The sequence below is a fragment of the Bicyclus anynana genome, chromosome 24 (genome assembly GCF_947172395.1).
Source record: "Bicyclus anynana chromosome 24, ilBicAnyn1.1, whole genome shotgun sequence".
Classification (NCBI taxonomy): Eukaryota; Metazoa; Arthropoda; class Insecta; order Lepidoptera; family Nymphalidae; genus Bicyclus; species Bicyclus anynana.
In genome coordinates, this window is record NC_069106.1 from 1,986,774 (window position 1) to 2,000,840 (window position 14,067).

General features: G+C 37.0%; 1 protein-coding gene across 2 annotated transcripts; it reads right to left on the reverse strand.

Annotated features, from left to right (window-relative positions):
- Positions 1-300: 300 nt before the first annotated feature.
- LOC112043995 (methionine--tRNA ligase, mitochondrial) lies at positions 301-13,950 on the reverse strand. 2 transcript variants are annotated; one of them, XM_052889072.1, is made up of 11 exons: positions 13,840-13,950; positions 13,470-13,676; positions 12,221-12,319; positions 11,331-11,512; positions 10,367-10,486; positions 9,071-9,179; positions 8,190-8,308; positions 7,684-7,832; positions 6,720-6,922; positions 5,698-5,892; positions 301-4,501 (listed from the first exon to the last, which is right to left on the reverse strand). In XM_052889072.1, the coding sequence occupies exons 2-11, from the start codon at positions 13,552-13,554 to the stop codon at positions 4,095-4,097; spliced, it is 1,668 nt and encodes a 555-aa protein (XP_052745032.1). In that variant the 5' UTR covers positions 13,555-13,676; positions 13,840-13,950; the 3' UTR covers positions 301-4,094. The 2 variants fall into 2 exon arrangements, with proteins under 2 accessions (XP_052745032.1, XP_023935476.1); XM_024079708.2 differs by lacking the exon at positions 13,840-13,950 and having other exon boundaries at positions 13,470-13,743.
- Positions 13,951-14,067: the final 117 nt, after the last annotated feature.

A 14,067-nucleotide genomic window follows, 5' to 3' on the forward strand; every position in this document is an offset into this window, starting at 1 on the left:
TATTGGCCTAACCCCTCTCATTCTGAGAGGAGACTCGAGCTCAGCAGTGAGCCGTAGATGACTGAAGTTATTAATGTACGTAACTGTTGTTAGTGAAATACAATTATGAAAAGTTTGTTTATAGTAAGATTATGCGGATGTCAAAGAGAAGTTTATTTTCTTTATGGTCTTCACCGGCTTCACTGCGCGTTTTGTAAAGACTCATTCTGTATCATTCTCTATTCTGTGCTTGGACTGTAAAATTTGTAGTAAGGCAATGGGAAGCACTAAATGGGTGTGAGCAAATAACAACATAAACAATATATTTAACTCATTTATTCAACGAAAGTCATAAATATTGTGATCATACGATAAATCAGTCTATAACACAACACTTAACAAGAAATGCACCTTACATAGTCACGACATAAGATTACATAAAGGTCATAGCACACATCAACTCGGAAAGGAAACGTCCAGTATTTTTTGTACGAAACTAAAGCGCAACGCCCACTAAACGGATATTACGGAATCGCTTCACCTCAGTACATGTCCACTAATAAAAGTAGGCGATAGGGTGACTATACTTTTCAAGGTAAGTACATATGTGGTACGATCATGGGGATGATGACTAGGTTTGAATATGTCGATTTTTATGATACATTCGGATAAATAAGGTCAATGTTAACTAATTTATACATAAAAAGTAAAGATTGACTGGATATTTGCAAAATAAATAAGATTATAAAATTTCAAAATCTATTAAAAATCTTTAATCGTCGTTATTAAAATTCATAGTTTTAGCTTCCTTACATTAAATGTGACATTTTTCAATATATGAACTATAAGCATAAACGCACTAAAAACAAAGATATTAGTAATTTTGTTTGAACGCCCATACAAATCTAACGATCATTATGTCATTAAATCGTACCATTTTGTTTATGGAGCGTTTTTCAGGGATCCGCGGCAGCTTTACAATTAGCTTACTCCTAATTTATACACTATTTAAAAAACTGTCATCATCCCTATTACAAGAATATACCGTTTCCCATGGAGCAAAAGGAAGACCAGGAAGAATGATGAGAAAAAATTCAGCCATTTTACATAATTTTTTAGTTTCACTATTGTAAAATGGTTGTACTAATTCATAAATGAATTCGTTTTGAGGTAGAGGTAACATTAAAATCATTACAAAGACGATATACATAATTATAGTCACAGAATAAACATTTAGAGCGCACGGAACAAAAAAGTTTGGATATGCGGACGCCAATGAGACGCGTGACTTTTTTATGAATTTCGCCAGCTTCACCACGATGCTTGTAAAGACTCTCTCTGGTTACTCTGTGGTTATAGTATATAAGATATAAATAATATTATTGATTAAAATCTATAACCCAGACCCATAATAATTATATTTCCTAAGTTTTATCTGAATCAGACGATTAGGAACTCGTGGACAGACAAATAAACCACAATATATAATAACAAAGTCGCTGCATACGGAACGGAGTTGAGTTATGTAATAGGGTGGTCACATTGTGACGTCACAAAATGGACGACAGCGTTTTTGACGTTTGGAAAATTTAAAAAAATACATGATTTTAAAACTTAGTTATTTATGAAATCATTAATTTTTATTAATTTATATCTATTTATTTCGGACCCTTATTCCATGTACTATACCAAATTAATAGTTTGTATTAAAGGACATGTCCCAAAATGGGCCTTTATTATTTATAATTTATAAGCAGGTCGATAATATTTTTTACGGATAGAAGATACAAATTCCTGTTGAGAAAATAATTTTCAGAATTTTTGGAACCCGCATTAATTAGATAATTTTTTTTTCGCTCCCTTGTCTACAAATGAAACAGACAATACAGCCAATAAAAACACCTGGAATTGAATTCATATCCGGTGTAAGCTGTCAATGTCATGTAATATTGTCAAATGTCAGTATGACGCATGTTAAAAAGAAACATTAAATCGTAGACAGAGAAGCATTAGAAAAAAAAATCCTTAAATTGCTTTAAAAACGCCTTACACGAACTTCACTGACAATCTGTCAGGGTGTGAGTTACAAGCATGTTGCCATGATAAAAATTCTTAATTAATGTTGTCAGCTAATGAAAAAAATAATTTGTTCTGCTTAGTTGACACTCGGAATAAAGGCCCAGCCCCATACAAAATTGGGACATGTCATACGAGTCAAGTATCCTATTCTAATGATGTGTTGTTATGGTTACTAGACCGTACGTATCGCTAACACCCAAAAATGTGTTACTGCGCATGGTTCAACTTACCGGTTACCGATTACTTACCGATTATTATACCTATAACAGAAACTATACAATAAATACGTATACACAAAACAACATAAAATGTATAATATAATCTCATTTTCAAAAATAGACTTTATTATTTACATTTTCTTTTTCTAAAAAAACTAAGATCCATTTAGGCCGGCCACACACGTCTTATATTTTAAGTACAGAGTGTGTAAACACCATAAATTTTTCAACTTCAGACTATTTGGGAAAAAGGAATGCCCTGGCCCTATACAGGCCTAACCTAACCACCCAGTAATTTACAAAAAAAAAATCTTGATAATTCTACTTTAAATTAAAAAATTCCAATTTTAAATTGTCCCCAACGGGGTAACCTGATTTTTACATTTTTTAAAGACTTATGGTTGGTTTGTTTGTTCGTTTTTTTGTTTGTAACAGAAAAAATAATACAGTTTCAAATGTTACTTGGCCACTTTGGTAAACTGGCTAACTTTATCAGCATGAAGAGTGTTAAAAAAATGTTTTTTTTTTATCAAGAAACATACTTTTTTAAACCAATTATTTAACCAGATCATTATTCCTTATACTTTTAAAAGGGAGTATTGACGACGTTGTATTGGCTGGTGGGCATTCCCCTTTATTGAAAAGCAAAACTATTTCATAGTCTCTTGGGTAACCGGCTTAAATGCTTCTTAATTTAAGATCGCTACACACGGTATAGTGTTAGGACTTTCGTGTGTATTTTAATTTTGATTTAAATAAAAGTGTCATCCAGTCCGAGATAAAACACGTTACGTGTGCAGCGAGCATTACTTCTACCCATTTAATAACTGTTAACCAACACACAAATTAAAAATGAGGGTACAAATTGCTAGCCATTTCACACCTAATAAACATCGATCACCTATTAAAAAGTGGACGCACAATCAGCGACCAAAAAACGTCCCCACTCAATGAGAGCCAAACACAACTTCTTGGCACTCAATTCAAGTAGTCGCATTTGCAAATTCAACCTTAAACTTAATCCTTAAGGTTGAATTTTGGACTATATTTAAAGGCCTTTATGTAAAATTTTCTTTACCAATAATTCTAAAACTCAAAATCCAAGGTCAAAGCACCAGTTTTCAAGTGAAATTTTTCACATGATTGACGTCCTTTTATTATAAGAGGTCAATGCTAATAAATTAATAATTATTATAATTATATTGTTCTTAATTTAATGAAAATAAATTCGATTGATAAGCTCTGAATAAAAAGATATTCGGGATCCGTGTGTGAAAATCAAGTGATTACTATTAAGTTAATTTTCCGTGAGTAAACATCTTGTTGATGAGACGCTCGACTTTTTATCTACAAAACATTCTTGATTTTGGTAGCTAACTGGGTTACCAGGTAATAAAAATTTCTGATCGTCAGAACGAGACGATGTACCACGCAATTTGTAGGACATCTCATCATAATGTAGCTACTCACGGAAAATTAACTGGATAGTAATCACATATGCCACGGATTCCGGCTATATTTGATATATATTGAATAACATTTTATAAACAAAAATAGATTATTTAAAATAAATAAGTTATGAAATGACATGCGTTTTCTACCTTCATTACAATCTCACCTGATGGTAAGTGATGATGCAATATTATATAGAAGCGGGCTTACTTCTTAGCAGGAGGATAAAAATCCACTCTCCTGAACGCTAAATCGCTTGGCGGTACGTCTTTGCCGGTAGGGTAGTAACTAGCCACGGCCGAAGTCTTATAGAATTTATTTGTTGGTAAACAAAACACATCGAGTAGGGCTTTTTCCCAATTATATCTACCCGCTAGCAGTTTTCTTCTGCATTTTCTTTTTATCCGCATATATCCTTTGGAAGAGCACAAATTTTCCGTGTTGGATATTTTTGGTTTCAAAAATAGCGCCCTCGATCCTCCATGATGGTTTCTCGCAGTGTTGCCAGGATCGCGAATCATCTGGTATTTGTAATTTATCCAATAATTTACTAGCCATACTCGGTATAATTGGCTGTAATATTATTGATGTTATTCTTAAAGTCTCCAATGTTATATGCAGTATTACGTCTAACTCCTTCTGGCATTCCGGTTTCTTCCTCAACTCCCACGGTTTCATGGTCTCGAAGAACAGATTCGCTAAATGCAAGACATGTACCACAGAGTCTACAACTTTGTAGAATTGATAACTTCTGTAGTGTTTGTGGCAGATGTCTGGAATGGAAATATGGAGGATTATTATTAGAAGAACAGGGATGATGACTAGGTTTGCATATATATTGATTTTTATGATACATTCGGGTAAATAATGTCACTAATTTATACATAAAAAGCAAAGTTTGACTTTTGATTTTGATTGAGCAATTGAAGTATTTGCAAATAAATAAGATTATAAAAATTCAAAATAACCTAAAAATCAATTATCGTAATTAGATGAAAATTTATACAGTTTTAGCTTCCTTACATTAAATGTGACATTTTGTACCTACTCATACCCTACCAAACCTCTACCATTTCCTGAATTTTCTTTGCTATAAACTTCACGGAGCCCGAGACCTTTCCAACGATTGCAAAACCGTGGAAATCGGTTCGTGCGTTCTGTTATATATATATATAGTTATAATAGCGTCAGGAAGGAAAACCCGACTTATTTTTATATAGTAGATTTTGTTGGTGAATTTCAGTGCGTCACAAGTACAAAGGTCTGAGGAAAGACATAGTTGTAGGCATGTGAGGAATTACACAAGCCGGCATATATAGGGAGCTCTTTATGCGATTAAAACGATTACAACAATGAAACATCGATTCTATAGATACAGATTTTATAAAGGCGAAAATCGTGTTACAAGTTCTTAAAGATTACAGGTAGTATTAACATTAATTAGTTAAGTTATTGTGGAGGGGATGTATTTGATGACTTGAGCTCAGTTGTTTGTTAGACAGCGTAGACACCATCACGCGGTCGGTCGCGTTAGTGATTTTGTGCAATAATGTTTTGTGTTGTAATTATTGTTTATCATAAATTGTTTAGTATGGGCATGGAGAGCATATTGAGCAGGGAAGGTGAGTGTTTTACAGTGGAATTCATAGACGTTGCGCGGGCGCCCCCAGGGGACCGTTCACCCGCTTAGTGTCGAATTTAAAATGCGTTTGAGAATGCGACACTCAGCGGGTGGACGGTCCCCTGGGGGCACCCCCGCTAAGTCTATGAATTCCACTGTTAGCATTCTGAAAGGATCCTTTAAACCTACTCTCAAGGTCACAAGTCCTGGGACCTGCTCGAGATGTTTCCTCTGCCACAAAATAATGGTACAAACACTTTCGCTGCTACCCAGTGTCACAATCGTTGTGTCTAGCGAGTCAGGTTCCTATATAATTGGTCTGAGACTGTGGACGCTGTCTATGCTCACCGGGCAGTCTGTCGAGTCGGTGCAGCAAGTCGGCGGTGACGTGCTTGTCCATGCACTGGGTGAGCTCGTGCGGATGCAGCGCCGGGAACTCTCCGCGCGGGTTGAGAGCGGCGCCGGTGGCGCGCGAAGCTAGGTTGCCCAAAGTATCCGCTAGCTCCGAGTTCGCGATGTTTATCAACTTCGTCTCGCTGTAGTCTGTGGACATTGTCTATGCTTAAAACAAATTGTCTATGGTATGATGCAGTTTAGAAAGATTGTGAGACTGCGATGTGACCTCGTTAATTCGAAGAGCCAATGGACGTTGAGGTCCCAAGGTGCTGGAATGACGACCCTGCGATCGAAAATGCAGTGTTGGTCGACCCCTCACTAGGTAAAACTGACGATATCGAGTCGCAGGGATTCGCTGGATGCAGGCGGCTCAGTATCGTGATGTTTAGAAGTCCGTACACAATGCCTACGTCCTGCGTCCTACGTTGATGATGATGGTGATGATGATGATGATGATGATGATGATGATGATGATGATGATGATGATGATGATGATGATGATGATGATGATGATGATGTTGATTATGCTGAAGATGATGATGATGATGATGATGATGATGATGATGATGATGATGTTGATTATGCTGAAGATGATGATGATGATGATGGTGATGATGATGATGATGATGATGATGATGATGATGATGATGATGATGATGATGATGATGATGATGATGTTGATTATGCTGAAGATGATGATGATGATGATGATGATGATGATGATGATGATGATGATGATGATGATGATGATGTTGATTATGCTGAAGATGATGATGATGATGATGGTGATGATGGTGATGATGCTGAAGATTATGATGGTGATGATGATGTTGATGATGATGATGGTGATTATGCTGATGCTGATGATGATGATGATGATGATGATGATGATGATGATGATGGTGATGATGATGATGATGATGATGATGATGATGATGATGACGATGCTGTAGATGATGATGGTGAACACTCACTGGCGTCGTCTACCATGGTGGGCTCCCTGAGCAGCAGGTACCGCAGCGCACCAGTAGCGGGCACGGTGCTCGGCGCGACCACGTTGCCCAGGGACTTGGACATCTTGGTGCCGTCCACCGTCCAGTGCGAGTGGCAGACGATACTCCGCGGGGGGTGCCAGCGCGCTGCCATGAGGAAGGCTGGCCAGTAGATGCCGTGGAACCTCAAAAAAAAAACAAATATTTGAATTAGTAGACTTATTTATAAGCAGAGAAAAACTTTGAGCGACGTACCGGACTTGTAACCAATAGTAGTAGGGTTAAAGACGGCTTTTGAAATTAATTCAACCTATCTCTGCGTGATCGAATCAGAAATAAGGAGATCCGCAGAAGAACCAAAATCACCGACATAGCTCAAAGAGTCGCAAAGCTGAAGTGGCAATGGGCGGGGCACATAGTTCGAAGAGCCGATGGACGTTGAGGACCCAAGGTGCTGGAATGGCGACTCCGCACTACAAAGCGCAATATTGGTCAACCTCTGCAACAGGTGGACTGACGACATCAAGCGAGTCGCAGGAATTAGCTGGATGCAGACGGTACAGGAACGTGATGTTTGGAAATACCTACAAAAGGCCCATGTCCTGCAGTGGACGTCTATCGGTTAATCTTCTCTTCTTCTTTTCCTCGCCTTGTCCCGTTTATACGGGGTCGGCTTTCCCAATCATGTGGCGCCATTTTGTACGCTCCTTTGCGTCATCGTCTGTCAGGCCCTTATCTTTCAGGTCCTTACAGACCTTCGTTAACCACGTTGTTGGTGGTCTCTCCTTCCCTCGCTACTTAGTATCCATGGAAAGGCACTTTTTTACGATATGGTCATCTGGTCTTCGCATCACATGATAAGCTGATATCGGCTGATAGTTAACCCACCTATCCCAAAATAATCCATGAAGGTCTGGGTCCTGGCTGTCATGATGATGATAGTTACTTGAGTATGTCCTTCCCGACAACGTGCACGTCGGGCGGCCAGGCGCGGCGACTCTTCAGCAGCTCCTCATCAGGGTAGCCGGTCACCGTCAGGTAGTTGATGAGCGCGTCGAGCCACACATAGATGCTCTGCTCCTCGTCATCCGGCACCTGAGTGGGTGAAAGAAAATCTCAAAAAAATAAAAAACAATTCATTAATTTCAAGTAAGCTTACTAAGCAGAGAAAAACTTTGAGCGAAATTACGGACTTGTGACCGAAGGTAGTAGGGTTAAAGACGGCTTTTAAAACTAGTTAACCCTATCTCTGCGTGAGTAACATTGTGACGTCAGCGACGACACCGTTTTTGACGTTTTGTTTCTTTTATCGTGGTGGTAAGTATGCCACTACAAGTAATTAGCTTTAATATACTCGCGTCATATTAAAAAGGGCGGATAATTGTGCCTCTGAGTATATTTCAAATGCAAAAGGAGAACCATTGTCTTGAAATAAGTCAAAGTCACCCATACCCTTATAGCCCAATGCACCCTGGAGGCAGGCCGGCTGACAGATATATCGGGGAGGTATACGTCGTGTGCGAGGAAGTCTTGCAGTTGCTTCTGAAACTTCGCTGGCTGGATTATTCCATCTAAACATAAAAACATTCAAGTCATCCTACTAATATTATAAACGCGAAGGCTTGTATGGATGTTTGTTACTCTTTATACAAAACCGATTTGGCTGAAATTTGGAATGGAAATAGATTTTGGTCTGGATTAACAAATTGGCTACTTTTCATTTCGGAAAAATCCATGGTTCCCGAGGGATTTGTGAAAAACTAAATTTCACACAGACGAAGTCGCGGGCGTCCGCTAGTAATAAATCAATCAGTTGCTGTTTTGTACGATACATTTCTTTTTGGTCAGTTCTTATACAATTTAAGTGTGCGCGGGTACTACAAATCCCGGTAGTTTTACACCAATGATGTTAAATACTGTTAGATATGTTACTAGGTCACGAAAAATGAGGTGCTCAAAAGAGGAAATTTCTACACAACTCAATGTTAGTTAGTAACTTGGCAAGTTCATAGATGACACTTTCATGATATGCGGGCGACAGGGTGTAAAGTCGTCCGCGCGATGCAGAGGCAAGAACTGCGTGGGTATTAAGTCGGGCGCGCTACTCCCTCCCGACCCGCGCGGACCATCGCGAGTGTTACGAACGAACTTGCCAAGCTATAATTTATGGTCAATTTTCAGCTTTGTATCTGTAGTATTGTAGGTATCTATTTAGTATACACAAACACTACATCCCTTCCTTTTTAACAAATTTTGAATTTTTTGGGCACCAGTTTGTATGGAGATTGGGTTATTTAAATAAAAAAAATATATAAATAAAACTGATCACACACCTGTCTTAAGCCATTCTTGTAAATGCGTTTTGAAGGCACTCAGCCTGAACATGTAGTTTGTCTCCTCGGTCCATTCAACTCTATGTCCTGACTCTATTGATACTTTGACCTACAAGTTAAATTACTTTGTTCATTATCATCAATTTTTTATTTGAACTAAAACTTGAAGCTTGACTTGGGGAATTAAATGTGTTGCGAAAAGTTTTAAAAGCGCCATTTGTATACTACTAGACTACTATCATCGATCTCCTATTAAAAAGTGGATGCACAATCAGCAACCAAAAAACGTCCCCACTCAATGAGTGCCAAACAGCTTTTTGGCACTCAATTCAAAAAGTCGCATTTATAAATTCAACCTTAAATTCCTTAAGGTTGAATTTGCTCTGAATTTGGGATTTTATTCAATGGCGATTTTTTGGCTGAATGGAAACTGGCCAATTTCGCTTTGACAGTTTTATTGGTAAAGAAAATTATACCTCGAGGCCTTTAAATATATTCCAATATTCAATAAAATCCCAAATTCAACCTTAAAGATTGAGTTAAAGGTTGAATTTACAAATGCGACTACTTGAATTTTTTTTTTTTTTTCTCTTTTGGGTTTATCTGCGATCAGTATCATAACTATAAGCAGATGTGTTCTGTGATAACTTCGCTTTTCGAGTGTATTCCCCAGTGAGAATATCCCCTCATTGTTTTTATAGGTTAATAGGTTTAAATAATGTGCTTTCTTTTAAGCCTGCTCTGATATGTTCTGTGAATCAATTTTGAAGCCAGAACATTTGGATGACTCCTTAGTCGTGTTTTGTATTTTTCAGTGACGCTGTCAATCTCTTCATTGACAGTTTTCACCTTTAGTTGCTCGTGAATCTCGTCATTCTTTATGAACCACGGAACACCACAGATCCTTCTCAGAATTAAGTTTTGGGTCCTTTACAGGATGGATATGTTAGAGTTGCTGGAACTTCCCCATAGCTCGATGCCATACATCCAGACTGGCTTCAATAGTACCTTATATAGCAAGAGTTTGTTATCAATGGATAGTTTGCTATTCCGACCTGCTATCCAGTGTATGTTCTTATATCTTATATTATATAAGAACAAGATATAAGGACTACTTGAATTGAGTGCCAAGAAATTGTGTTTGGCACTCATTGAGTGGGGACGTTTTTTGCTTTTTAATAGGAGATCAATGTTCAATAGTCTTTAGGTTTATCACAAACAGACAGACCAACAAACACATCAGAGAAATTATTGTTATTATTATTAACAAGTATAGATGTAGCATTCATTACTTACCTTACCATCTTTTGTAACCTCGTCTTTAGTATGTGTTTCTGGCACAAATGCTTCATCGTTCACACTGTACCAACCAGAGTATTTAGCTTTGTAGATATAATCTTGTTTTACTAATCTCCTCTGAAACGAAAAGTGGTAGAATATAGTACATTCGTTATTAACCCATATTTGGCTTGAGTCTCCTCTCAGAATGAGAGGGGTTAAGCCAAAAGTCCACCACGCTGGCCCAATGCGGATTGGCAGACTTTACACATGCAGAGAATTAAGAAAATTCCCTGGTATGCAGGTTTCGTCACGATGTTTTCCTTCCTACCACTTTACCGTTGAGCTATTGAGGTTCAATAATGAAAGGAAAGTATCAAGCAGTCTTTGCCTAGGCTTACTTAATACGTTAGCATACTTTGCAATGCCACTAAAATTGTTCCAAATATCTTCTCCTTAATGCTTTTTCACTTTATCTTTCAATTCAATGGTATAATAAAAAATGTGTGCTCACTAGGTCCTCTAATGCACTGTCAATGATAATAAAATTTTATACTATAGATCGGTTACATCCGTACAAAATCACTGCAAAAAGTGATCCGAATAATATCCGAAGGCTACAAAACTGAGCACACACATGCACAATTTTGTCTTTAATTCCATTATTTATCTATGTATATGTATATAGTTTTTAAACTTCCTGAACACACAACTCGACATAAACAATATTTAGGTATTATTTGTTTAAATAACATTCGTTGTTGACCACAACTAACATTGAGATGTGGAAAATTTCCTCTTTTGAGCGCCTCATTTTTCATGACCTAGTAACACATCTAACAGTATTTAACATAATTGTGCACTGTAGTAATACATATTTATTTTTTGAAAATTCATGAAAATTTTTAAAATTAAATAAGAGTTTCAGTCAATGTGTTAAAGAGTAGACTAATGAGGATAAAAAATATTTTTTTTTCCATACCCAAAAATGTCTAACAGCCTTCTTGTGTCTGTCCTCAGTTGTGCGTATATAGTCCGTATAGTCCACCTCAAACTGTGTGAACAGTTCCCTGTATTCTTTTGACACATTATTGCAGTACTCCGCCGGGGTCAGGTTGGCCTTGGCTGCTGCTTGCTGCACCTTGGTGCCATGCTCATCTGTACCTGGAAAAAAAAGAACTTACTAAGAAACACCAGAGCTGATGAGAATATAATCATACTGATGAGTCCATGACAAAAGGAGAGTTGGCAGACCTCAGAAGCGCTGGACAGACGACATTGCTCAAGTGGCTGGTAGGGATTGGATGAGGTCAGGACGGGACAGAGAAAAGTGGAAACTGCTGGAGGAGGCCTACAACCGTTTTCGGTTTCGGGCGTAAAAACTCGTTTGATCGGACAGTAAGTATCAATTAGTAATGTCAGATACTTAATTTAAGAATGGCTCCCCCCCCCCCCCCCCTCTACATACAATCCTAGCTACGCCCATGGAAGATTCTAAGCTACATATCTCCAATTCTTTACAATGGGCTTTCAAAAACAACCAGACAAGTGTTAGTGTAAGCGAGTTAGTGTGTTTTTTTATATTAACTTTTTAACAGCTTCAAGGGACCATAGACCTGATGTGTTTACAGTTTTAAGTTCAACTTAATGCCACCACACATTCCCAAGTTAAAGGTCCTTGATCAAATAGTGTGTATAGTCTATATGCATATAATTTTTTCAATTAGAATATTTAATTGTTTTAAAAGAGCTCTGCTTTACAGTACAGGTACAGTACACATATGTCTCAGGTCACTTTTAGAGTGGTCAGGGCAGTGCGGGATTAAGGTAATCCATAGACAACAGTTTAAAAACCAGTGCTTTAAAACATACCTGTGCTAAATATAACTCGGCAGTCAGGGTTCACCAGCTTCTCAAATCTCTGTATAGCATCTGCCACCACTGCAGTGTATAAGTGACCCAAATGTGGAGCTGAAACAATCAATACTAATATTATAAATGTGAAAGTGAGTATGTCTGTTTATTTGTCTTTCACGGAAAAACAGGGTAGGGGTAGGGTAGGGTAGAAGTAGGGCAGGGTAGGGTAGGGGTAGGGTACGGTAGGGTAGGGGTAGGGTAGGGTTGGAGTAGGGAAAAGTTGGGAAGAAGACATTAGTCCAAGCGAAGCTTGACCGGGTCCGGTAGTACAATATATTTCTCATTTGGAATCTATACCAATATTGTAAAGAGGTACAGATTGTGACATTAACACTGATGTTGAGCCATGACAGCCCAGTGGATATGACCTCAGCCTTTTGGGTCTGGAGATACCCCCCAGTGGCATGCACATATGGCTCTAACAAAAAGCGGGGCTTCTATTGGTAAAAGAATTTTTAAAATCGGTTTAGTACATTTATTGATTATCCCAACAATATTTTATACTAGAGATAGGGCTCTAGCACATTAAAACTTTGGTGGACAAATGTGCATAATTGTCTTTATTTAATTAAATAAAATAAATAAAAAGCGTTTATTTCACTTTCTAAATTTACATAAATTAGTGCGAGTTTGGAACCTTCTTTTAGGAGTAGTAAAACTACCTCTGTATTAGAAGGCTCCGCTCTTCCATAGCTAGTACAAGAATATCAGATTCTAAATGAACATTACAAAATTAAAGTTAAAATTAAAGTGTGTGTGTGTGTGTGTGTGTGTGTGTGTGTGCGTGTGTTTAATTTAGTGGCTTAATAAATAATGAAAGTTTTTTAAACAAACAATACCTATGAATGTTATTTAAACGGGTACATACCACGATAAAACGACGAGATTGTTAATGTCGATATTTCGTTTAAATAACATTCATAATGAACAACCACGAAATAAGTTTAAAATCATTAAACAATACCTAAATATATGTAGACTTGTGTGTTTAGGATCTTTAAAAGCTATATACATAAGTATATAGTTAAATAAAACACAAAATTGGTGTAAGTAGCTAGAGTCGGATCACTTTTTACTTACGGTGATTTTGTAGAGACGTAACATATCTATAATTTATAATATCGTTGGATTTCCCCCTACAACGTCAAAAACGAGCAAACTTACCTCTGTGATAATAATATAACTAAGCAAAATAATAACTTACCGGCATTCACATAAAATATCGGCGTTGTAATAAAGAAAGGTCGTTTTTGTACTACAGAAGAAAAAAGACGAGTAGTAACACGCATTTTGAAATTAAATTAGAGATCAAAAATATTTATATTTCGTTTATGCTTATGCGGAATTTTGTTGCATGTTTTATTTATGAGTTCTCCAATAGTAATATATTTTTAGCACAAAACGACATGACCTAGAAGAAAAATATGAATATTTTTAAAGATCCGAAAGGAAAGGAAAAATACCGAACTAGAGATTGAGTTTTGACAATATGTCAAATTAATCGATATCGATTATAAAATTGACGAATTGATTTTTAAACCTCTGTATTAAAGAGTTTTTCGGAAAATATTTACCTAAAACATTGTCAATTGTATATAGGATTTAATTTAAAATTTAATATGTATCGATTCTATAGTGTAATAACGCTTATAACGTCTTATATTTCTATTTTGCATTAATATCGACAAATAATTCACGAATAATTAGGCGTCCCTATTGTTGATATTGTTGACAACTTCTCTTACCGATATGTTTCATTTTACGCAACTGAACAAGACAAAATAAGATATTTTTTAATCGGA

Excerpts from the sequence above, each read along its gene's own strand:
- LOC112043995 (XM_052889072.1), bottom strand. The coding sequence starts at position 13,554 with ATGCGTGTTACTACTCGTCTTTTTTCTTCTGTAGTACAAAAACGACCT. Across the intron at positions 12,320-13,469 it reads GATATTTTATGTGAATGCCG|CTCCACATTTGGGTCACTTA; the intron begins GTAAGTTATTAT and ends TGATTGTTTCAG. Across the intron at positions 7,833-8,189 it reads GGGTGCATTGGGCTATAAGG|GTGCCGGATGACGAGGAGCA; the intron begins GTATGGGTGACT and ends TCACCCACTCAG.